The following is a 26,571-nucleotide window of genomic DNA, read 5'->3' as shown; positions in this document are numbered from 1 at the left end:
TTACTTGTCTGCTTTATTGTGAGGTGGTTCTTTACATTGCTTCTAGTCTTGGAAGCTATAGATTTGATTTTCATTTCAGCCTACTGCCTCATTGGAAAGAGACGTAAGAGAACTGAACTTTCATTCTTCCGGTCATGAAATGGAACAACAAGCCTTTCCAGTGTTAAAATTCTGACTTAAGAAAGACATTACAAACACAAAACTGGACTTATGTTATTATTCCATTTAAATAGTAAAGTTCAATTGGTTGACTTGGAATGGTCAGTCAGTGTGTCTGTATAGAGGGAAGATGTAAAAAGTTCAATTTCAAGTGAAACAAGATTTTCAAAATCTCTCAAACCTTATAGGTACATGAAAGAAATAGAGCATCTAAGTGTCTTGTGGCCTTCCCTGGAAGCCTGCTGTAGGGATCACAGTTTCAGAATATTGGATGGAAAGGGTACAGTGAGCTAAGGTGAGCCAAAACATGTTTGACTCTGTTTCTTTAAGCAAAGGGACTTGGATAATTTGAAATTTCTTCCATATCCTGTACACAATATATTGTTCATAGCACTAATCTGAAAAGCACAACCAAGTAAAAATGGATGTAATTCCACATTATTTTCATTAAGATGGATAATTTTTTCAAGTGTTTTGTTGTGCAAACTGTGACTGGAGCCTCAGTCTTGCCAACAGTTTCACACAAGTGGTCCCATTGTGCAGTAGACTATTCACATGACTATGGATGCTGGCATTTGCAGGATCACAGCCATTTTTGCTAAAATTATTTTTCATCTTTAAAGCAAATCACTTCTAATGAAATTACATAAGCTTGATAGCAACACTATCACCCACGCTGGATTTGCAATCTGTTTTTTTAATTATGGAATTTAATTATATTTCTTCTAATATTTACTATTGAATTTAATTTTTTATTTTGTTTTTATCCCTTCAACATCCTAAATTTCAGGGAATCACTAGAATGTGTCACATCATTATAACCTTTATTATGAATTATTCACAGTAATTACTGAGTTGATGCAAACTTCATTGTGAGATTTAAAGTACCAGAAAAATCTGGTGGTGATACTGTTTTACTCTTTGGATGTTCTTAAAATAAGTCAGAGTCAACAGATTGCAAAAATATGCAATTACAAAGTTATTAAAATGCAGATTTTTGGCAGGAAGCCACTGCAGTCTCCTGTGTTCACAGCTGCCTATTTACAGCAAAACAGCCCTGAGCAGCCTGTGGTGGCTTCGTTGAGCAATTACAGCTGATGGGTCAGGGCAGTGGCCTGTCTGAGGACCAGGTTCAATAACCTTTTACCTCCTGGGTCATAAGCTTCACTTGAAATTTTTTTTTTTAAGCAGGAGGGGTTGACAGTGGACCATCATCTTTTGTTCCCTGTCATGCTGACAATAAGTCTGGGGTGCCTCTCCTGAGACTGTGCATGTACTGTACCTACGTCTACACAGATGGTTCCTCAGATTAGAGAGTAGACCATTCAGCAGCATAAATTTTGAATTACATTTTTGAGGTCAGTGTAACATGCATTTTCCCAGTCGGAGCTGCCTTTAATAATTTCTGCCTTCACAGTTCTCTGGGAGCAGGGCATACTGGAATATTAACAAAGTGGCAGATGCTTTGCTTTAATGAAGAAATAAGCACTGTCATCTTACCTTCATCCTATCCCCCACAGTACCACTGGATGCCCCAGTGATTTTTTCTTTCTCTCTGCACAGTGACTTGGGAACAAAAATTATGACCCACTTAGTGTAAAAAAAACTTTCAAAGTTGATGCTCAAAGGGTTGTGTGCAGACACTCAACACCACTGCTGCCAGCCAAAAACTGCTTTGCCTATGGTTTAGCATCCAAGTAGGACCAATATGTGCTGGCTCTTTCTCTGTGTCTATTTTTGCAAGGTGCTTACAATATGGACTTCTATTATTCATTTGTGCAACTTCTCCCAAGAAGCAAAGTTCTTTTTCCTCCATGAAATTATGAGACTGGCACAATCCATGAAAAGGAGGGGGAAGGTTATGCAAAATAAGACATGTAGCATCTAAACAGCAAGAAGCAGCGAGAGTGAGCGAGTCATCCTTGCTGTGAAATTGGGGTGATGTTCCCAGAGTGTGGAGAGGCAGAAGTTCCCATTGTCTGTGAAAAAATATAGTGAGAGCATCCCCCGTCTGTCTTGTGATGTTGGGGGCTTGTTGGCTGTGTGAAGCAGATGTCATTAATATCAGAGGGTCTGTAACAGTCTCTCACAGGACAAGCGATATTTAGGGGTTCAAGACTGAAATAGAGCAGGACTATTAGAGAATATACTAGAAATCGTTGGTGTTATACAGTCCCATTATATATGGGCCTACCTGGTAGTACTTTACCTTGCTCTTCAGAGAAATACCTTTCTTCTCTCTCAATAAAGTCCAGTCTGCATTTTCCCAAAAAACTCAAAATGTGTCCACCCTTTTCATATATTTTCCTAGCTGATAATGCAGAGCCTAAAACTTTAAAAACATTAAATCATCATTTAAAAGTTGTGTGTGTCCTGGGAAACCTGTATGGGCAACAACAGAAAATCTTACATTTATTTCTTAGAAGGAGGAAGATGCAGGGGAAATCCTGAGCCCTTTAACCTCCACATGGCCAGTGCATTTTGTGTTACATAGGAGGAGGTGTTGAGGTTACCATGGGCAGGCAGAAGTAGATCAGAAGAGCTTCATTTTTAGGCTCTCTGGAGGTGCAAACATACCAGAGGAACTGCAGAGATGCCAAGCAGTGGTGTCACTAAACCTCTGAATTGTCCTTCCCTGTGCAAGGATTCCTGAGCCATCTCAGGAGGCAGGTTGGATGCCAGCATTCCACACAGCAGCTTGGCACTGCTTTAGTTTATGCCTTTAGCCACAGCCCCACAGACAGTTCAGCTGAGTAGGAGTGGTGAAGCCCAATGTGCTTTTCTTCCACCCTGGTGGAGCATCTCCTTGGCTGCAGAATGAAACAGTGAGAGAAGGAATCCAGCAGGGATCCTCCAAGGATACAAGATTGTACCCTCAAGGGCAAAGGCACAACACCCTTGCTCTTGGTCATTTGGGGCAAGCATGATGCAATTCATGCCAAGGTCATGGGCTCAATCCCCATATGGGCCATTCAGTTAAGAGTTGGACTTCATTGATCCATCTGGGGGCCTTCCAACTCACACTGTTCTGTGATTCTGTGATTTGCACAAAGGGCACTCCACTGATGTCTGTTTTGTGGATGGAGAAGTGTGCTTCTAAAGACAGTGGTGGGCATTTCCTATGCTGCTGGTATCATAATTTTCACACATGGGAAGAATATTGTAAAAATCAAGACTGACAAAGGCTCTGAAGAACGTGATGCCACTTCCCTTCGTGATTTACTCCCAGGCACTTTCATGTATGTTTTTCCTCATGCAGTTTTAAATGTCCTGAAATAAAAGAACATTAAATATGGGGCTCAATGTCTGGTACCATGCAGAGGACTCATCCAGAGGGATTGAGGAATGAGACAGACAAAGTCTTTGCTATATGCTGTACCTTAGAGACTGAATCACCACAGGAGAAAAGACAGGGGATCAGAGTGCTTACCCATAAGAGAGTAGGTTTTGATTCCCAGAGAAAATAAAAAAAAGAACTGCAAAGCAGGTTGGGTATGGGATTTCAGGAGCTCTTGGGCAGGTGAGTGATGATGCTGGAACCAGCAAAATGTGTTGTGATCAGGGAGAGAAGAGGAGCAGTGCCGGGTCTTATGGTACAGGGTGCTTGAGGAGATGCGGGGGCAGGCTGATGACACTAAACATAATGTGCTCCTTCTGCATCAGTGTTGGTTGATACAGAGTAAACAGCAGCTTTGGCCATTAGATTTATTTCAGGATTAGACCAAGATGGAAGGAGGCAAACTTGCTTAGTATTCAGTAGGCCCCTGTCTGGGTGCTCTTTCCCATTTTCTCTTGAAGTAATCTATTACCACATCTCAAGAGAAAAATGACCCCAATCTAAAGATTAATAGAGCAGTTTCCAGTTTTGTGTATGAAACTCAATTTTTTTTTTTGTCGCTGTATGCACTGAGGTGTCCTTTATCAGCAAATCTGTAGATCTTAAAAAGTAGGCTGATTATTGGAGAGGGCAGCAGACAATTTAGGGCACATGGTGTTTTCTTATGACAGCAGCATTGCTGTGAAGTACAGTAGTTTATGTTGATAAATTGCAGCCATCAGAATGTCTTAAACACTTCACAGGATGAATTTCTAAGTATACATCTCTCATTTTAGCAGTGGATGGATAGAAAAGGGGTGTTTGAGAAATTGGGGAAAAGATAACTCTTGCTTGTACTATTTTGAATAGCAAGGGACTTTCATGTGTTCCTAGAATCAGCTCATTGCCATTAGGGTCAGATCAACCCAATTTTGGTTTAATGTGACAAGTTAAGGAACCTTCCTCCTTCATAATGAAGTTGCAACAAAAATGAAGGAGCACATATAGTGTCAAGACTGAGTAGTTTTTGAGCACTAGAACTTTCTCAGCAAAGGTGTTTTGGTTTTGAAGTTCTGTATGCAAGCCAAAATATAAAGCTTTTTATATCAAGAATTAAAGACACTGCAGGGTCCATATGTTATTTTGAGAGGTTGCAAATTTCTCTGTCTTTTTCCCATCATGTTATATGGTCAGAAGTTTTAAAAGGAGTTCTTTGGACTTCAATTCAGTACAGCACAGGGGATGCTGAGGTTTCTATGTTAAGTGCGAGTTAAGTACATGATTTAATTCCTCTCTGAATTGTAGCCTGCAGAAATGAGTAGTGAAGTAGACTGAGTAGATAACATCCAAATTGGATATGATATACCCTAAAGATGTGTGCATGTGTCTTGCAGTTGTCCCTGAACGTGGTAGTGAATGTACTCAATTGGCCTGAAGATTTGTACTATTTGACCCCTATATCCCTAAGGAATGATAGAGAGACCTACCAGGTGTTTTCAAAGCAGGAAATACATTCAAAGTTTGACCTGTCATGACCCATCTTGACTTGCAGATCTTTAGCAGAGATGACCCTGGATTACAGAGTTTTGAGTTCTAGGATTTTCAGAGGGATAGATGCTGAAATTAGTCCCCTCTGCAACTAAAAGGTTTTGAGGGGATGTTTGACTGTTTTAGCGCATTATGATTGCACGCAGAACCTGTTAAAATACTGACATTAATGCTAAATCAAAGTGAGTGTGCTGTGGCATGTGGTCTGGTAATAGTAACTGTAGAAGATTGGGATTTAAACAAAAAAAATCCCCAAACCATTTGTTTGTGTTCTGGAAGAAAAGGTTTCTGTATTGACAGACAGACAACTACTGTGCATGTAATTTCCTAACCTTATCTCCTATGAGTTTGTTGTACTGAGCTGCTTGCATATAGGCAGCAGGAGGAAAACTAGAGCATAACCTGTTTTCTAATGATGGAAGTTCCCTTAGGCTGAATGCAAGCATGGCATATTCTTATAAAACACTTGCAAAACTTTCCAAAAAGCAGGAATTTCAGCTTTCCATGCCAGTGGTCCAGAACCTAACGGTCTGCTGAAGATAAAGTAAGATATAAGCTAAGATAGGATGTCTCTTGGGCATGTACCTCTCCTAAAGCAAAAAAGTGAGAGACTCCGCATTTTGAGTTCATTTTTCTACTGGAAGGAAGTTTCTCTGGGTTTTAACTTTTGTTTCAATAAAAAAAAATAAAATAAAATAAAAAAACAAAAAAAAACCACCTACCATGCTGATGAAATCAATTACAGCCTTTTCTTCTGTTTTCAGACCCAAACTCAAAAAGCACTAAAGCGTCAGTGCACTTTTGCTTGGTACAAGGCAATGTAATTGCATCATTCGCTAAAAATTACAACTGACTTCACAGTGTAAGGGAAAAGGAAATGAGAAGCTGGCAGGCAAGTTCTGACTCACCTTAAATGTATACTTGAGGAGCACAGTGTATCAGTGGAAGTGCTGATAGGACCAGGCCCTAGGGTTTCTATTCACATTACATGGCCTGTTCACAAATGTGAAGAGGGAGTATGCTGTCAGCCTCCTACACTTATTAATTATTTTCTGTTTGGGGAAGATTAAGTTTTGAAGAAAAACATCCAGTAATCACTGGGGTACTATTTATATCATCATAAACTTGTGTCAACTTAAGTGACTTTAATAATGATTATTATTATAAAACCCAACAACTCTTATCTCCCCCACTGTAGACATCCTGTTGTAATGAGGAACTCTCCTTCTTTCCGTCTCCCTTCTGCTTCTTCACACAATACCCAGCTTAACTCAACTTTCCCCTCCTCTTCTCCCCTAGCTGTCAATCACTGTCACATTACTCATTACTTTGCATCATATGTATCAAGTTTTTCCATCAAGTAAGCCAATTCTAAAGCTGCCTTCCCAGAGGCTACACAGATTGTGCAAGCTGGAGGAACTTAGGAAAGAGTAAACTGGACAATAACAAAGGCTCCCAGAGCTGCCTCTGCCTGCCAATCTCTCATGCAAGCATTCACATGGTGCTCTATATAGGCCATGCCTCCAGGGCCAGAACTGTGTGTGAGCTCGGCCAGCAGACCTCCTGTCCACACCATTAATCACAGCAGGGAGGGGGGAGATGGCTCATTACACTGCATCAATGATATTGTCCATTCTGTGTTCTACAAATTACAGTGCTGCATTCAGCATCCCCTGACTTCTGAAGTCCATGATTCAAAAGAGGGAGCAAAACTTCTTAACAGCAGTGTTTACCTGTGGGCAGCAGAGGTTAGGCTAAGAAAGCTGCACTTAGTGAGTTTAGACAGCTACAGCAAGGCAAGCTTTCCAAGCCATGTTTTTTCTACTGTTAAATCTTTGGTAGTTTTCCTTCCCACTCCCAAAATGATAGATTTGAGGGACTTTTCTGTTCTGAAGCATTTTTTTCAAAGTCCATTTCCAGTATAGTTTTCGTGTGAGGCTTGTGTAAGGCATACTTCATGGCTGACTGACTTCAGGTATAATTGAGTAAGAGCTTCCTGCAGTATTCTGGCCTTCCTAAAAGGTCCTGTGCTTTGCTGGAGAGTGCTATGGCTATTTAAGGATACCCTTTCAAAGCAGCAGAGATTTATCTCCCTGGCTGCCAATGATATTAGAAGTTGTATAACTATATTGTTGCTCACAGCTCTTAAACATTATACTTTATTGGTCTCTTTTGTGCTTAAGTAGCTATAAATGAGCCCTTCAAAATTGTGTCATCCAGGTTCCACTCTTGCACGTGACATGACAAACCTCTTGCCGTGTCCTTACCTCAGTGCTGCAAGGCTCATCAATACTAGTTCTGTACAGAACTTGCAAGGTTCTCCAGGTTTTCATGGAAATGTTGGTGTTTAATTTGTTTTTTTCTAAACCCACCCTCCAGTAAGCTTTAAGCTTTTGTCAGACTTTCTTCCTGATTCTGGGCTTCATGGTGAAGTGCTTCCTTTGGTCTCATGAAGGCTGCTTTGTTGTGGGCACGCATGAGATAGTATTTTGATGGTCTTGAAACAAGCCTGCCTGTTTCTAGAAGAGCAGTGCTGCCTATTCTAGAACAGACACAACTTTTGATAGGTGGCCATGCCTTAAATTATGAAGTAGATGTATCTGTTCAGTGATCCCCAGGCTTGATGTTGGGTTCAAAGCTTGCATGAGACATCTCTAGGTTTGAGGCTTATCTCAGGGTTACACCAACTTCTTCCTCATGACTGGATATCTTGTAGTGATACATAACAATATCCTTCTAAAACTGTGATATTAAGAAGAATATGCACCTATACTCACATCTTCCAAGAGGTGGAATAGAGCTGTAGGGCTCACTTACTTCAAGACTTCTGCATTTGGCTAATTATAACGTGTCTATTCTGGTTGAAATATCTGAAGATTAATCTTCAGATATGTCACTATGTTCTTAGGTATTTCTGTTTACTTTGTAATCATGTAGACATCAGAGATGAGGTGTTTTCTGGGTGTTTTGGGTTGTTTAGAATAGTACAGCAAAAAAGTACTATTTTTTTCTATCCTTTTCAATACTTTTAAGGAAGATGTCAGTTTAAGAGAAATTTAAGCTGCTAGCATTGTTTCTAGAACTAACAGAAATCTGTAATAGTAATTTAAAGTTTGCTTTTCCTCTGATATAATTTTGCTTTCAGCAAAATTTTCCATATCTGCAAAATAAAAAAGAATTTCACATCTAGTGATTTTAAATAATCAGTGAAATACTTTATGTCAATGAAATTCTGCTATGTATCATATTTGTTTGTGAAGTGACTGCAACACAAACAAACAAACAAATAGTGGAAAATACTGAGTACAACAAATGGCCAGGATGGGAAAAGCAATGTCAAATAAGATACAATCATATGTCACAGAATCATAGAACAGTTTGGTTTGGAAGAGACCTTAAAGTTCCTCTAGTTTCAACCCCACTGCTGTGGGCAGGGACACCTCCCACTACACCAGGTTGCTCAAAACACCATCAACCTGGCCTTGAACATTTCCAGGGATGGGGTATCCACAACTTCTCTAGGCAACCTGTTCCAGTGTCTCACCACTTCAATTTTGAGTTCAAAATATAATTCAGAAATGTAGCATTCTTAGATGTTGATAGGAATGTTTCTCCTACAGTATGCCCCAGAGACTGATAATTAATGAGGAATTACGAATTATTGAAGATGACAGTAATTTCAGGTAAGGTAAGGAATATTCTAGGCTAAAGACAGATTTACTTTATGGAAGCTCCATGAGCCTAAAAAAATAGGCTGTTTGAGGACGTATTTCCTTTCTTGGCAATTGCAACCATCATGTTCTTTTAACACCAAGTGCTGTTGGCAGCAGACAAGCTGTAGTGTAGTTGGTGTAGTCTTTTATTTTACATGTGACTGTTGGATTTGTAGTTCCTTTTCCTTCCCACTTCTTGCAGTATGTTAGGGTAGTTTATTGGTAAGTTAAAAGCCAATGTCAAGTCCTCTGTACAGTAAAACTGAGAGCCTGCTGACATGCATCACTGTGCCATGGCATGACTGTTGCAATCCATCTTGACCAGTGTGTTTGAAAGTTGAGCTACATATAATCAATTGCACTCTTAAAACTCTAATGTCTTTGACTGCACCATGTAGCACTACATTAATTTAGTGGTGCATTCGGCCTTTGCGTTTTAGGTCCAAGGGCTTACACCACCTGGCCTGGGCAGTGCCTGACACAGTGCTGTGTAATTAATGCAGAAGCATTTCCTTCCTCTCAGCCTGGGCAGAAAGCTTGCTACAGCCCTGCTGAGGCTCTCCTCTCTAGAGAAGAAGAAGCTGAAGAAAAGATCCCCCGAGCCACTGAATCATTGCAGGGGGCCTAGAAGTGCATGGCATGTTTCTGAATGTAAGGGACTGAGCTGGTTTGCAGAGGGGAGAAGAGGGTGGGGAGCAGGGCTAAAAAGGCTTTTCAGGTCAGGAGGAAGAAGCACACCAATATGAAGAGCACTGTTCATATTGAAAATCATTACTGGAAATCAATCACATTTTGTTGAGAGTTCACAGCCAGATAACAGATTCTCAGTAGCGAGTTTTCCACTTGAATGAAGTTTTTGACAGTCAATGACTTAGGACTTGTCTCTAATGACAAATATATTTTTTTCATTTTGGGACAAACATTATATAGGTGCTGTTTGTTTTCAGCAGCATTGATAACAAATCTTAACCTAGAACCCCTGAAAACAACCACTGTGAAAGCAAACAGCCAGGAACATTAAATGAACGATATGCAATGACTTACTAATTCATACGTGGCAGATACCCCTCCCATGGCCTTCCTGAAGCAAAGGGCTCTGATGGTGGGTGAAGTGGAAGAAGTGGGTAATACCAGCTAAAATAGGCTGTGCTGTGTCATAAGTTACATTTTTGTTGGATTTTTTTTTTCTGAAAAGCTGACTTTAAAGCTTAGGAAGAAGGGAGATTGAAAGATGCAATGGGCAGCACTGTTTCAAAAGCAATCCTTTATTTTTTGGAGGGCATGGAGAGCCATTTAATCCAATTGGGTGCTTCTGAATGATAAACAGTGTAGCTTGCAGTCTCCTGTTGAATCTCATGTTCTGTCTCAAGGGTTGCAACATATAAACGGTGCTGGACTCTAGTGAGCAAGTTTGGAGGAGCCGCAGTTCCATGAATGTCTACTAATGGTGTAAGTTTAAGATGCTAACTTGAAGATAAATGGAATAGAATTAATAAGCAGCAGTAATGGCTTTGTAATTGAAATCGTATGGACATTAGAGGTACATAGGGTGTTAGTAATCATATTAATTATTTCTTAACAGAAAGACAAAGTAATAAAATTAAAAATCAAAAAGCTTAGTTGTTCACATGCAGATCTAGGGGGACATTTTGTAACAGAAATAATTACTTTCACTTCATCCTCAGGATGATGCTATCTGTGTCAAATTGTTTTTTCTCAAGAAAGCAGAGCAATCTAAAATTCTAAGTAATGCATAGCAATAGTAGCGGTGAAAATAACCACATTTTAGAAACCTCATACAGCATCCCTCCCCAACACTGAAAGGAAGCAGTGCTGCTAGGAAGGGTAAAGATAAATGCAATTACTTTTCTATCAGAAGTATAATAGTCTTTATTAGTTAGTTATGTGTGCCTAGAATAGATCAGCTGTCAGGGAGAGCAAGTAGATGAACATGTACCTTGTGAGCTGTCAGGAGCAGATCAGTGTGGGGGTTTTTTTAATAATAATTACCCCCTTCTGGAGAAATATTTTAGACAAAAGCACAGCTGCTTTATTAAGGGTGCCTTTTGTGCATAAGTATGAATATTCCAGTTTGTTCTCTTCATTTTTTGTGTAAATATAATACCATATTTACATAAAACTCTGTTAGGAAATGGTGCCATTCGCTGTTAAAGCTTGCATAATAAAATTGTTTGTCAGGGATTTAATTTGATTGAAGTTTGTTATTTGTGCTAGCAGCTCAGAGGGGCTGCAGCTTGCTTTCAAGCCTGGCGATGCCCTTGCCCTGAGCAAGCCATAATGCAAACAGCTGTCCTGGGATTCAGTGTGGCAGGGCATGTATCTTTTTTTGCACCTTGGCCATTGCTCAGAGGTGAAGGCAGCTGTTTGCTTCCTTGTGGTCAGGGGAGCTTTTTGAGCACCAGATCCACCATTCTGGCACAGTTCACTAGTCTTTCTGGCCTGGCAGCTTGACTGAGGTCTTGGAGCAAGTAACTCTTGGTGGTCAAGAGAGTGTGGGGCTCCTGGGGGACACCCAGGAGTCTGAACGGAGCAGCTGTGAACTAGGTCAGTTCTGGTGGGAGCTGGACTTGGCAGGGGAAAGGTTTAAATATGCAATGTGTTGGACCCCTCTGTGGTAGGTTGACCCTGGCTGGATGCCAGGTGCCCACTAAAGCCTTTCTATTACTCCCATCCAAAACTGGACAGAGGAGAGAAAATATAGTGAAAGGTTTATTTATAAGAACCAGGAGATAACACTCACTGATTACTGTCATGGGCAAAACAGACTGAACTTGGGAATATTAATTTAGTTTATTACTAAAAAAATCAGAGCAGGATATTGAGAAATAAATCACAAAAACACTGTTTCCTCCCCACCCCTCCCTTCTTCTTGGGCTCTACCTCATCCCCACTAGCAGCACAGGGAGATGGAATGGTGGTTATGGTTGGCTCATTGCAAGTTGTTTCTGCCACTGCTGAGGTAGAGGAGTCCTTCTCCTGCTCCAGCATGGAGTCCTTCCCACGGAGACAATCCTCTGTGAACTTCTCCAGGAGCCTATCCCACAGGATACAGTTCTTCACAAACTGCTCTAGAATGGGTCCCAGTCCACAGGTTGCAGTCCTTGAAGGACATGCTGCTCCAGCGTGAGTCCCTCACAGGGTCACAAGCCTTACCAGGAAATCTGCTCCAGCATGGGCTCCCCTCTCCATGGGTCCACAGATCCCTAGCAGGAGCCTGTTCCAGCATGGGCTTACTCCAAGTTCACAGCCTGTTTTGATCGTCTACCTGCTCTGGTGTGGGACTCATCCATAGGCTGAAGATGGATCTCTGTATATCCATGGACCCCTATGGGCTGCAGGGGTACAGCTGCCTCACCATGGTCTGCACCACAGTCTGAGGAATCTCAGATATGGCACGTGAAGTACCTCCTCCCTCTCATTCTTCACTGACCTTGTTGTTGTCTTTGAAGTTGTTCTTCTCACGCATTCTCATTCCTCTCTGACCACTATTATATCTGTGTGCAATAACCTTTTTTTAACCTGTCTTAAATCTGTTGTTACAGAGGTGTTACTATAATTTCTGGTTGGCTTAGCCTTGGCCAGCACTGCTTCTGTTCTGGAGCTATCTGGGGTTGGCTCTGTTGGACATGGAGGAAGCTTCCAGCAGCTTCTCACTGAGAAGTCACCCCTGTAGCCTCCTGCTACCAAAATCTGACCATGCAAACCAAATACACCCTCCCAGAGTTCAGAAGGTGTACTTGATCTTTGCCATTGTAACTTTGCATGTTGGAGTTAAGGACTGAGACTTTATGGAGCTTTGTCAAATCATATTTACTTTAATTTTGGCACTGAAGCCCAGCGATGGAGCAATGTGTGCAGCAGAACAGGACTTTGGATATGGTGCTGAGCTAGTGCTGGCAGCAGCAATAAGAAGACAGCTTACTTAAATTTGTTTTTCAGGGCTGGCTAAGGAACTGGCTTTAGATCAATTCCCTAAGGAAAATCATGTCCCCACCACAGAAAGCAGAGAAGTGCTAAATTCATGGGAGACTTGCTGCTGGGGACTCATCCTACACAGTGGTAGGTGATATAAGCAGTTGGTCAAGACTGTTGTGAAATTTTTATGGCATTGCTGCGGTTCTCCTTCATGGAGCGATTGAATGAGATCCCCATTTCACCCAACATGTATAGGTTTTTACTGAGAAAATATCCATATACCAATATTTCACCTACAGGTCCAGTTTGATTGATACAGAAATAATCATTGTGTCTGCATATTTTTGCAAATGATGGGAACAATGGTATGAAGCTGAAAAATTTGTATTATGAATGTGTTATAAAATCGTCTTTTACTGCTTCTTACAGCTATAGTAATCTAAATGTGACAGGATTTAGCAGGAGTCCAAAGAATAGAAGAGAAAAATAATTAACATTGTGTTCTGTTCATAACTAATATCATACTTTAAAACCTGTTGAAGGATATATAGGGGTTTGTGAGAGAGGGTTTTTTTTAAATTTGTATATGAAGCACTGGAAAATTACTGTAGCTAGAGGTGACTTGTTGATCTTGGTCAGTCCTGGATCTGGTTGTGTTGAAACACTTTTCTGGTGCTATGTTGTTCAGAGCCTGAGTACATGGATGTAGTCACCTAGACCTGAGATTTAGGTGAAGAAGATTTCCTCTCCTTCCTCTTCCCATCTCTCTTCCCTTTCTCCAACAGCCAAGTCATGAGGAATGTAGGGGGAATTTCACTCCTTTCTGCAGCACTGTCTGTGGTCAATTGCTAGGATCATTTGGATACCTTTCTCTAACAAATTCAGTAGATTTCACTGCTACATTCATCATATCAACTTGACAGTGTAGCAGCTTTCAAAATAGCAAGTATTTTTAGGTTCTTTGCTGTCATGTCAAACCAGAGCTTCAGACCTAAATGCTCTGACAGAACACCATTGTTTTTAGCTAATCTCAGGTTTCAGTGTTGCACCAGATTGCCATCCTCATCTTTGTGTGACTAAGTAATGCCTCTAAAGATGACAGCGTAATAGGATGATGTGTGCTATGAGGTGTCTTATTGGACAAGTTAGCAGTAAGACAATTCATTAGCTGATGCATCTCAGTATTACTCTTGCCCTTTTTCTCATGAGAATAGTGTTTTTTATCTCACAACATGAAGTAGAGACAGACCAAAATAGCAACAAGTAATTTTGTCTAGCTTATATGCAAAATCTCTACAGCAGCGACTGTCAAACTGAAGCTACATTTTATTTCTGCAGCTGTTTCTTCAGTGCTCTAACACTATTATTAATAGTACCTGTCACCTGTACAGCACCTCAGAGTTGTTAGCAGTTTGAGAAACATACAAACTTAGTGGAAAGCATCAAAAATTAAGTAAACATCCTACTTCTTACTGGCTAAACTCAATTCTAAAAATTACTTTGTAGCCTGGCTTTGCCTTTGGCTTAGTGAAACAGTCTTCCAGACAGCTATTTCTCTGACTACTTTATGGTTTTGCTAGATAACTCCTGTTACAACTTTATCATAACATTTAGACCAGAAAGGCACTACTGAAAACAGTATGTAGAGTTTCCTTGTCTAACTTTCCAGGCCTCTTTAATTCAGTTCAGATGCTAACGTGATTTTGAACAAACACAGAAGCACATCTTGTTGGCAGTGCTGAAATGCTGCTAATAGCTGTAGAAACTCCATACAGTTAATGATTTTTGTTGATCTTGGTGAAGCAGTAGTAGCAGCAGAGACTTTAGTGTAGAAAGCAGTCTTTCTTAGCATCATTTTTATCAGCTAATCATTTTAAATTGCCACCAAGCAGGTGATGTGACAGGAAGACTTCAAGCTATTATTCTTGCAGTGCCACCATTATCACAAAGCTGGAAAAAAATATGTGGAAAAAAAAGTGTGCTGGAAATAAATTTGAAAACTTCTGACATTCATTTGCATTTCTGAAGGCTCTCTCAACATGGGTGGTTTCTATCCAGGGCAGAACACACAGTCCTGTTAATATATTTTTTCTCTTTTAAAATGAAATTGTGAAGCTTTGACAGCCTTTAAACTTTTGTTTCAACCTCCTAAATTCCCCCCAGTGTGAGGCCGGGCAGCCTGTGCTGCAGAGCCCAGGTCAAGAGTCTTTGCCAGCACCTGAACTGGTGGAAAAGCCACCTGGCCCTGCCTGCTGGCCCCCCATATCCTCTCAACACTTTCATAAATCTGCTTGTATGAAAGCATTGAGATTATAAAACCATTGTTCTGTGCCACAAAACCAGGTACCCAAAGTTACAATAGTTATAAAAAATGCCCAATGCAGTTTCTGCTTATTGAAAACTCCCTTTGGCCTTGAGGGAATCTGACTACCAGGCTAGTCATCCCCTCCCAGCAGACTCAGCAAGCCTTTATGGTACTTCTGTTGTATCACTATTGAAAATAATTCACGTTTTATTGTAAATTATTGCTATTTGCAACTTCCAGTTTTGCAGTTCCCACTGCACAGAGATCAAGCACCCAATTTTTCTTTTGTATCCATCAGTGTAAATCAAGATTAACTCCAGTGAAGTCAGTTTAACCACAAGTGTAAACCTATGAGGAATGAAAGGAAGATCAGTCTACAATCTACTTGGGATTTTTATTTGTAAATAGCAAAATTAATGCTGCTGTTCTGCAGACACAGGGTGACCTGCAAAGTACTAGCTCATGCATTACTAATGTATCTCCATTTAAATGCAGATTTTTGCTCCTAACAGACCTTCAGGGAAATCCTCTCCAGATAAACTGTAATAGGATACCAAATGGTGATTCAATATTTCACTTTAGCTTGTGTTTCAGCTTATTGATCTTAATTTTCTATCATTTTGATGCAACATTTGCCTAGGGGAAAGAGGATTACATTCACTATAACACTGCTTTTAATTAATAATTAATTATTTTAATATTCCCCACATTCATGCCAGCAGTGGCAATCTGCTTGTATTCCTTTCCTTGTTTCTATTTTCAGTGGTGGAAACCAGCAAGGTGTGACTTTACATATTTCAGGAAGTAATTGAGACACAGTTGAGAGAAGGCAGCATAGTATAAGTATCACAGTGTCTATGTGGGACATGCTTAACATAGGTAGTCTTTGGTCCTTAGCCATTTGTGGTGACAGTAGTGAGACCCTGACACAATTTGGTTTTGCCATATATGACAAGTTTAGGATGAAGTTTTTCTCTGAACGTGCGTCCCTCAGGCACTGTTTAAGTGCAGCTTCTAAGATGTACATGATTGATACATTTTTTTAGATAGATAAGCTCTCTTCTCTGGACTGAACTTTAAGCGTCCTAAATAGTACAATGGAACATAGAAATTATGTTTATAGGTCTACTAGATCATGAATACATTCATTAAGAGGATTTACCTTATATTCAGAGTATTTTTGCAGCACTTGATATGATGACCTCCAATCTAGTTATAACTAGGCCACACTATTTCTCGGTTTCCAGGCTGAAAGCCAGCAGCACAAGGATTGCAAGCAAGGCTTATGTACCAGCCGCTCAAAAAGAACTGATTTTCAGTACCAGCCACTCAAAAATAACTCCCTTTTGTGGTAGAAGTATAAATAGGATGAGATTTTAAAATAAATTTTAAGTTTGGTGGTTTTGATTATTTCTGTAACTTAATTGCATATAGGGTGCATTCTGTTAACATTTCCAAATGTTGTTCTTGCATCCATAAGATTTATGAATTTTCAAAATTTTACCTCTGAGATTAATATTTTTCATATAGCATCCGCAGATTTGTATACTTTTTTTTAAATTATCAGAGTAAGAACAATAAAATAGTGGAAATTGCCAGTCTTGTGATTACTGAGATCTGTTCTGTCATGTAATTTGGTCAGCAAAACAGATGTCTAAGTAATGATCTTTGTGATTATGCGCCTTTGGGAAGCTCACCTACATGCCCTCAGTTTTCTTCTCTTAAATTATGTCCAACATTCTCAAACCCTGGCAGATTGAAACACCATCTAAACAAAACAAATCTGCTAGAGAAACATTGCTCCACTACCCCATCAAAGTCAGTCCTCTCCATGCCCATGTTTAGGTCTGAATAAGTGGTATGCTGCAATCCATCAGACAGAAATTTGTTACTGGTAAGAACGTAAGGCACATCATAAAAAACTGTCTCATGATAGATTTCATTGGGTGGGGAGGAATATTGATGGGGTTTCTTTCTCCCCCTCCAAAAAAGGCAGGAACATCATTTGCTTTTACTATTGAAGTCCCTGCTGACTTGATAGATGGAGAGTAAAGAAAAAATAGTATAGCTACAGAGGAAGAGCTGGGTATTTTCCTCATCAACAATCCATTATCATTAAACTCTGATTGGAATCAAGCACTAAACAAAACTTCTAATGCTGGGGGGTATTTCAGTTAATCATTTATGGGTTTATCTAAATCAAGTCTTTAAAGAGAGTACTATTGGTCAAAAAGAAAGCTTTCAGTGATCCAAAATAAGATTCCTTTAATTAGAAAATTATAGAATTTCCTGAGTTTTTGAGATTTGGATTTTTTTTTTAATCACAGTGTGGAATCCTGTATTAAAATTGAATTTGGTACCAAATTATAGCAAAACTATAAATACTAAATAGTAAAAAAAAAAAAAAAAAAAAAAAAGGTGGATTTCTTTGGAATCTGTATCTTGAAAAGTAATCTCAAAAGTGAAAATGGATGTTTTTCCCCAAGACATAAGTTCTTGGTAGGACTTAACAAATAGCACTGAAATTCCTTTTTAAAAAAGGGAATGGATCAGATGTGAACTGATAAAACTTACCACTTCTTTGACCTTGTAAACTTCCATCAGAATGCATGACACAGCAGGAAGTTTGCCTAGCAGCAGTAGGTTCGCACATCCTCTTATATCCTTTACCAGCTCAAACCTAGGGTTTACATTAATTACTGTTCATTTATTGAATGGAAAAACATGCCTTTTTAATTATGTTAGTTGAAATGTTGGCTGATTGTGAAACCTAGTGCTTGGAATTGGTCCATTTGAGCCATGTGAATCAGCAGTACTGTTTCACAGTTTTTGCATTTTTTTCATTTCAATATTTCACACTGTGATCCTTGCCCAGCAGAAAACCTGATAAAGATTAAAGGCTCCATCTAGTGGGCTAGTTTTCTATTGAAAGTGGAAAAACAAAGGCTCTCATTTTCACCTGATTTTATGCATTAAGAAATATAGCTTTAGATTTTGTTTCATTAAGCTGCCATGTTGTTGTTAATTCTTGCCTTCTGCAGAGCCATTATTTTATATGCAAAGCTGTGAAACATTAAGTATTATTCTGAGTCTTGAGCAAGAAGCAATAAATGATACTAAATGAGTGGGTTTATACAGCAGTTCATCAAAAAAGTTCTTCCTCCCCACCCCCTTCAAGTTTCAATATATAGTAACCAAAAGAAGGTAATTTATGTGTCAGCAAATGTTTTAAAGTATTTAAGCTTCTTTCCTACTTAAAACTGACTGGAAACACTCATAGCTTTACCACAGCACTCAATACAATATTTTAGGAGTATTTTTACTCAGGGAACTCTACCCATGTGTTACCTTAGCATTAGATGACTTGTTCACCTGCAAACGGTGAAATCTGTGTTTTCTGGCAAGACACAGCCCCTGTGGCCTCTGCTGTGTCTTCCAAAGGCAAATACCAAAACTCATTCATCCTGGCATTTGTCTAGGAGCCTGCCTGGTACTGCTGTGTGTCCAAAAGCATCCTGACAGAATCTAGCACCTTTATTTTTGATATAGTACAGTAGTACTGGGGTTTTTTCCCTTTTCTCTCTGCTGGATTTCTGCACTGTGTTGCAGTTATGCTCCCAGCTCCTGGACTTCAAATGGCAGGACTCTTCCATTTGCAGTAGTTAAACTTGGGTGTTACTCTCATGACAGCAAATTCAGCTAGCAGCTGAAACCTCCTCTTCAGTTCACTTCAAGCTAGTAACAAGTGTAGGAGCAGGAATAAGTAGCAGCAAGCACAGATTTGGCAGAGGAGACACCGAGCTACATGTCCTGGCTTTTGTCCAAATGTCCTTCCTCCTAAAGCCATAGAGCCTGGCAAGATCAGTTCTTCCTGTGCAGCTTCCAGCAAGGGGCAGAAGTGCATGCATTGTAGTAACACACTACACCCAAGTTTACTATAGCTAGCATTCATATCCAGCACTGGAAAATGTGTCTCCTGTGCAAATCACAAAATAGAGCTTACTAAGTTGTTTTGCACTCCTTTTCACCACAGGGAGATCATCCTTTGCATTAGGTCACTTAATAGCAAATCCAGAGGATTTTTACTTTAGTATCAATGCACCATTTGGCAATTCTGGTAGGTCACACAAACTTGATCTTCCAGAACCATCCTCCCCAGTTGCAGCTCTCATTGTATCCTCCATGGAAATCTTTTTCTGAGGTGTCAGTAGGAAAGAGCTGTCATTTGGGTTGTTTTACAAGCTAAAGCAAAGGATAGTATTAGAGTTCTTACTCTGAACCTTTCTATGAGCAAGGACTACCACAGAACTGAGTAGGTCTAGAGTGCCTTTGAGGAAGTTCATATGTTTGCAATATGCAAATGATGCTATCTCAAAAAGTCAAGAAATTGAAGGCAGAACTTAAACTCCATGGTTTGCTATTTGTTAGAGTAATGCCACTTGGTTTCTAATGTACACAAACACCTATCTCACATGCAATAGAAGAAAAGATGCAAGTCCCTTAATTCAAAGTTGTTAAATAAAATCACTTTTAACAGCTGGCCTTTATTCTAGAACTGTTCATGTTTTAAAAGATTATAGGCTTGTTGCTGAGCTAAAGCAAATCCCAAGTTTGGAACTACAGTAAGATTCTCTTTGTTTTACTTTAAATACCTTTTCTAGCACTAGTACTTGAACTGATTCTAATGAAATACAAATTTCCATATGTGAAACTCTGAGGATTATCCAACACGCTGCTTTTGTAATAACCTGCTGTAAACTCAAACTGTTAATTTGGGGATTAACAGTGGGAATTTATTGCCTCTTCAGGTCATTGAAAAATCTCATACGAGCCTTCTTACTAGGTAATGTTTGTCTGGGTTAAATTTATTCAGCTACTTTTTTGTTCTTTGTGGGAGCAGTGGTCTTTCAAATCAAATGCACTGATGTCCTTTTATTGTTTTAGAGAACCACTCAGTCTCTTCCTTATTTTTCACAGCTAACCAGGTGCTGAAGTTTGGAACGCTCGTCAGTACTTCCAACACCTATGACAAGTCTGGGATTGTGACCATTGAGACAGACAAACCTTTGCTGTGGACAATGGCTATCAAGAGATAAGCTCAGCTACAGCCTTTTCTGATCTGACACAACTCAAATTACTACAAAATTTCACTGAATTAAGACAGTAAAGCTGCTGCAAGATATAAGCAGGCACTGATTTTCTGTATTGAATGAAAAACAAATCTGAAATAAAAGTCACTTGAGATTGAATCAAAATTACTTGCAGTAATAGAGTACTTCATTCTGGTAAATCAAACTACTTAATCAGAAGATGCATGAGCAGCCACTCAGTACAACCACAAACCAAAATGAATGTGAAGAAACTGCTGCTGCTTATCTGGTTAGCTCAGGCTACTTTTGCTATGTATTTTATTCCAATACTTAACTATTTTTCTCCTCCTGCCAAAAGGAAATACAGTACCAAGTTGCACAAAGTATAATTGTATGACAAGGTGATAGCACCAAGATTAACTAACCTCATTTTTCTGTCCTGGTTTGTAACATATGTAGGTGCTGGTGAAGATTTCTCAAGAATAATAATAATTGAACTTTTCTAAATAGGAAACAAGTTGGTGAATCAGGTGTCCCAGTATTAAGTACTTTTAAAGTCTGTAACAGAAGTACCATTGTACCTTCTACAAATACCAAATACGTACAGTAAGATTTTTGAAGTGAATTAAATGTCTTTATCTCAATCTGAGGAGGAAGAGCATTGCACCTACCAGAGTTTTTGCAGGTTTAGTTCTTAAAATCAAAATGTGCAATCATTTAAAATAATGGAAACTTCCAGGTCAACATGCAGGGGCCAATATGATTTTATGTACAGAACAGGATCCATAATGGGTGTATATCCTATCCAACAGTGTGAGCAAATTGTGGATTTGCTGAAGGACTGCTTAGTGTCTCTGACACCTAAATTATCCTCAAATGGTATATCTCAGTAATCAATTATGTTTGGGTTTTTTAATTATGTCATCAGAATAAGGACTGGCAATGCCATTTCTTTGTTTGACACAAGGGTTTTTTTCCATGTCAAGTACATACTATAATCTAGCATGACTTCCAAATGCAGAAAGGAATTTGTGATAATTGTGATTCCAGAAATTAGTGACAGGAATTCCCATACACTTTTACAACACCACTTCAAAGGATATAGAAAGGCTATTTTCTTGCAGTCTGCTTTTGCTGGAACAATGTTGTTCCAAAGCTTAATTTACTGCTTTGTAAACAGCTCCTGAAGAGAGGTCATGCAGGTGTCCCCCATGGAAGCTTTCAGTATTTGACTGGAGAAAACCTTAGGCAATCTCATTACAATGCAACACTGACCCAGCTTCAAGCAGGACATTGGACTAGAGATCTTCCAAGCTTCCTTCCCACCTGAATGATTCTACTATGGTTAAAAGAAGTAACAAAACAAATAAAGCACCCAACTACTAGTACCGAAAAAAAAACAAGCCTGTAGACAGGTATGCTCACATACACTTTAAAAAAGTAATAAGATGATAAGAAAGTTTGAAAACACAAACTGAGCTTGTTTAATATCAAACAAATTAAAGCTGTGAAATCATTGCAGCAGGTGTCACAACTGTCTTCTTCATGATGAATATTCAGCCACCTCTGTTGAGAGAACAAAGTAATCAGTTCCAACGAATAAAGTGTGATCAAGTGATCCCACCTAAAATCTTACTTATCCTCCCACCACTGCCTTCTTAGGACAACCATTACAGCTTATCTCCCATTTTCAAACACTCCTTGCCTAGATGACCACTCTTACAGGTATAAGGAAGTCACATATTGTGGACACAGAATGGTCTTTAACCTCTTCCAGTGCTGGAGAGGGGATCACATTAGCTCTGGAGAATATGGTATTGTTAGTATGTCAGTACCATGGTGCCAGTCAACTTCAAGTTCAAATTTTTCATTCATTCCAAAAGGGATTTTACAGGACGCAGTAACACATAAAACAATGTTTCAAACGTATCTAGCACTCAGTAAATGAAACAAGACCATCTTTGTTCTGTGCCCTGTCATCCTACAGCATACCCACTCAGTTTTCTTTACCTTACCATCCATCCATTTACTTTGGATACCCAAAGTATAAACTGGAAACAGTAAGAGCATGTTAAGATCCAAATAAGGTAAATGTTCTATGGTCAAACATACAATGAGAAACTGAAAATCAAAATATCTGATGTTCAGTTTTGAAGAAGAATACTCAGAAAAAACCTTAAGAATTATGGATCTAATGCTTTGCAGCATGCTGAATTAACATTAAGTTTATTAACATTGTTCATAAGTCCTTTGCACAGACACTAAGCAACATGAGTCCCGTAGGGCTCACTAATGTCCTCTGTTTAAAACTGAACAGGTAAAAATTTAGTGAAACTGAAGGCCATATTCACTTACACAATTATATTGTTGATTGGGATATGGATCAATTTGACAAAGAAACCAATAAATCCCATAATCGCAAAGCCTATTGCTGTTGCCATGGCAATCTTCTGGAACTCTGCAAAAAAACAAAAAAAAAACTTGTCAGGATGTCTCATGCATGGTGCACAGACGTGCACCGCAGTGACCAAAGGAGAGATCTCTCTTTGAGAGAACCATGTTAACATGGTTAACAGAACCATGTTAACACTTCAAAGTCTGCACAGATGCCGAGAAACAAATCCACTTTTTTAGAAGGCAGATGAGATTTTCAGAGAGAAGATGTGGATTTCTACAAAGAATGGCCAATCACAATCTTTTTTAAATAAGCAGAATCAAAAATACCCACAATGACAATTCATACATTTATCCTATTATGTTTCCTTTACATCCCTACAAGCCCTGAGAGTAATCTCTAATACAGCATCAAAACCAGAAAATCTGTATTTATGTCTGTCACAGGAGGACAGCACCATAAGACCCCGCAAAAATCAAATACTTGATATATTTTCAATTACTTTAGGACAGCAACCATGAAGTTGACTAAGAAGGTCAACAGCCCCTCAGAAACCTGCCAGTCTGACAAGGAATGAAGTTCCTTATGGATCTCAATAGCAAACTTAAGTCATAGACCTGTTCACTCTGAGCATGTGAATAAAGCACTGTAACTTTCAGAAGACCAGATGCATTCTGATTTTAGTTACAGCTTCTCTCCAGGGCCTCTCAAGTCCAAAAACTCCTCTTCCATACTCCCAGCGATAAAATTGTTACTGTCCCAGTTAGGCAATGACTGACAACTGTGGAGCAATGAATTTCAGCTACTTAACCTCTCTCCTAAAGTGAATGTTAGTACCACTCACACACCTACATACGTGTGTTTATTATAGCCAGAACCTAAAACACACTGACATTCAGACAACTAAAGCTCAAGTTTAAATCTCGTATTAGCAGCTGAGAAACATCCACAGCAAACGAATCAACAGAAGTGACGTATGGAAAGACCCATGCTAAGATACAAGACGAAATAAGGATTGTGTTCTGGTTTATTGTGTGCTTTACCTTTCCTGTCAGGCTTGGTGCATCTCTTAACAAGTCGTATGGAATCTTTTACAAACTGACGGCTGGGTTCCACAAATTGCATTACCTGATCCATGATTGCCTGCAAAGACAGACACATTTAGCATTAATGGTTCCACGTATATACTGAAAACCAGAATTTTTTAATTACATTAGTAGCAGTTACCTACAAAATTTGTTAAAGGCTTAAGATAACCTAAAGTGTCATATTCCAACCTAAGATACTTCCACTTTGCAGGAAATGAAGACAATGTTTCAGTAAATAAACATAAGGGCCTATTTCTGACTGCAAAAGAAAAAAATATGGAAAATTGTGCCTTTCAGCCCAGAAGTGGAAAACAGCTCCACCACACTTTGGTGTTCAGCTCATGTCCTACGCCGTGTTTCTGAGAACACCACCAAAGGCGTCCAAATAGACAAAAGTCGCCGGTTTGAGGAGATCCCCACACCAAAAGCTGCCGGGGCTGGTGAGCGTAGAGAGAGAATGCTGTGGCCGAGCCTTATTCTCACAGCAGCCGTGTGCCGGCATTGCCACCGCACGCAGGACACCCACCGGAGGGATTTGCTCCCACTAATCCATACGGACCGCCGGGCTGGAGCCTCCTGGTACGATGCCGGCCCCTCTCACGTCCCCAGTGACCCCCTCCCCCCTCGCTCCGGCCTAGGTCCCCCTGCCTGCCGCAGTCCCGGCAATTCCCCATCCCAATCCCCGCTGCCCAGGCCCCATCCCTTATCCCTGATCCCCGTCTCCCAGGACCGGGGAACACCCGAACCCCCCGAGCCGCCCTCACCGCCCTCACCGCCGGCCGAGGGACACGTCGCACTGAGCAGCGGAGCGCCTGACGTCGCCGGGGCGGGCGGGGCGGGTTTTGGGTGGAAATGGATGGGTTTTGAGGGCGGGGTTGCACGGGGTTTTTTTCCCGTTCCGGTTTCCGGGGCCTGGCGCTCCTCCCGCCTCGCTGGCGCGGGTGGGCGCTGCCGTGAGGGCCGATCCGCCCTGCCAGCGCCTCTGCGGCCTTTGGCAGCGCGTTTGCTTCCCGTGCCCTTGGAGCCCTGGGATCCGAGAGCGTCCTAGCGGGAAGTAAAGGGAAGAAGGTGTCACTGTTCTCCCGGGCAAACAGGGACAAGGATGAGAGGACGTAGTCCCCAGCTGTGCCACGGGAGGTTTAGGTTGGACATTAGGAGGAATTTCCTCGCAGAAAGGGTGATGAGATATTGGAATGGGCTCCCCAGGGAACTGGTGGAGTCACTGTCCCTGGAGGTGTTTAAGGAAAGACTGGACATGGCATTCAGTGCCATGGAATAGTTGTCAAGGTGGTGTTAGGGCATAGGTTGGACTCGATGAACTTATAGATCTTTTCCTACCTAATTGATTCTGTGAATATGCCTGTAACAAATGCCCTTCGGTGAAAAGATGGCAAAGAAAAAAAAACCCACACAAAAAAAACTAAGCCAAAAAAAAAAGCCAACCAAAAAAAACCCCCAGTGTAAAACTTGGTTTTCAGGAATGCTGGTGCTATTGTGAACTAAGGGAGTTCGTCACCTTTGAAAACACAGGATTTTTCTTGGGTGGACAAGTGTACAGTGCTCAAAGGTGGGAAAGCTCCACACATTTCAGCACCACAGGTGTAGCGTAGGACACTTCCTTGCATGAGGGGGAAAAGGGGCTGTCACTGCCTAAAGGGAACACCTCCCTGCTGCTTCATCGTGTAACAGATAAAGGAAGAACAAAGACAAAATGGATTTGCTGTTTTTATCCTTACCTTGCTTTTGATGTTATTGATTTTTTCTCTAGAGCACTGCTCCTCGTTGACTCCACCTTTGAGTTTATATTAAGTCTCCAAAGCTTATTAATTATTTATCAGACTGTGGGGCCTCTGCAGCCAGTTTAGCAAATGCTTAGCTGATCTCAACTCCCTGTTGCATCTAAGTGTGCACAAAATATTTTCTGAGCTTAAATTTTTGCTGACAGCCTTCATTACAGATAAAGTACCATCGCATCACAGTAGGGAATTGCTGATCACTCCATGGATTTTTTGGCAGCCACCTTGTCTCTGGCCACAGGGCAGGCTCCTCAATATTCCTGATCTCCTTCAGAGATGAGCTCTCTAGTTGGCATTGGAGGGGTATTGGCTTGAGGTTCTCTACAAGTTTTCTCCAAAAGTCTGCCTTTGGATTTGATTTTGTTTTGAATGAAAATTCCTGCAGCACTGTTTCTCAGATGGGGCTGTAATTTTGGTGGCCAAATTCTGCTGGACCTCTTCCATTGGCACACCAGTACAGAAAGATTAGAGTGTCAGTGAGGCCTCCCACAGCAGATATGTGTATAATTTGGCTCTTGTTTTTGATGCCAGTCTGCAGTCTGCCAGGATGGAAGGAAGAGGAGAGGAAGATCCCTAAGGAAAGCAGCAAAGGGCCTGATTAATGCAAATAATTACTTCCATTAATTACTTCCATTAATTCCCACACGGTGTGCGATGGGGCAGATAAATTGCTGAACCTTTGAATGAGATTCCATTTGTAGAGGAATTTTTGGTAGGCTTTGTCTTATTTGGGTTTTTTCCCTTCAGTTCCACAGTCAGAGACTTTATCAACAGAGGAAACTCACATTTCCAGCTGTGCTGTATGTGGAGCCTTGCTGTGAACCATCATCACAGTGGATGTAACCAAAGGCACTGACTGGGAAAAAAACCTGAAAAAAATAGATGTGTATGAAACAATTCATGACATAGATTTCTGGTTGGATTCGATTTTTGTTTTAAAAAGCATTTGTTGAAATAAAGCTTTGTTCCCCCAAAATTCTCTATTTTAAGTTGTTTTTCCTGGGGAGAAATGTTCTGGAGAAATATAGCACATCTTGCATGTCTTAACAATGTGGCTTTGGCATAAGTTTGTACTATGGGTTCTCTAGGGTGTGGTAGAAGGTATCCATTGTCCTGTCTCAGCTTCCTTCACTCTGCCATTATAAGCTCTTGTCTTTGCCTGCCAGCTTGCAAGTTTGGACTTCAGCAGCATAGGAGAGAGGCAGTCCTGATTTGTGCACAGAAA

The 26,571-nt window shown here is 40.3% G+C and overlaps 2 protein-coding genes across 12 annotated transcripts in view; one reads left to right on the top strand and one right to left on the bottom strand.

Moving 5' to 3' along the window:
* TPK1 (thiamin pyrophosphokinase 1) overlaps positions 1 to 21,152 on the top strand; it is a 300,977-nt gene extending 279,825 nt beyond the window's left edge. For 8 of the 10 annotated variants that reach the window (XM_068202525.1, XM_068202499.1, XM_068202512.1 and 5 more), the window contains one exon: positions 19,955 to 21,152. In XM_068202525.1, the coding sequence (XP_068058626.1) occupies positions 19,955 to 20,073 (119 nt within the window). In that variant the 3' untranslated portion in view covers positions 20,074 to 21,152. The remainder of the gene's footprint in view (positions 1 to 19,954) is intronic. The other 2 variants (XR_011003313.1, XR_011003305.1) reach the window with 2 other exon arrangements.
* A 375-nt stretch (positions 21,153 to 21,527) lies between these two features.
* On the bottom strand, positions 21,528 to 24,475 carry SEC61G (SEC61 translocon subunit gamma). 2 transcript variants are annotated; one of them, XM_068202566.1, is made up of 4 exons: positions 24,324 to 24,475; positions 23,506 to 23,605; positions 22,423 to 22,525; positions 21,528 to 21,633 (listed from the first exon to the last, which is right to left on the bottom strand). In XM_068202566.1, the coding sequence occupies exons 2-4, from the start codon at positions 23,597 to 23,599 to the stop codon at positions 21,624 to 21,626; spliced, it is 207 nt and encodes a 68-aa protein (XP_068058667.1). In that variant the 5' UTR covers positions 23,600 to 23,605; positions 24,324 to 24,475; the 3' UTR covers positions 21,528 to 21,623. The 2 variants fall into 2 exon arrangements, with proteins under 2 accessions (XP_068058667.1, XP_068058659.1); XM_068202558.1 differs by lacking the exons at positions 21,528 to 21,633; positions 24,324 to 24,475 and having other exon boundaries at positions 22,419 to 22,525; positions 23,506 to 23,623.
* Positions 24,476 to 26,571: the final 2,096 nt, after the last annotated feature.

Source organism: Anomalospiza imberbis, chromosome 1 (assembly GCF_031753505.1).
Source record: "Anomalospiza imberbis isolate Cuckoo-Finch-1a 21T00152 chromosome 1, ASM3175350v1, whole genome shotgun sequence".
NCBI lineage: Eukaryota > Metazoa > Chordata > Aves > Passeriformes > Viduidae > Anomalospiza > Anomalospiza imberbis.
This window is presented reverse-complemented; position numbering and strand designations above follow the sequence as displayed.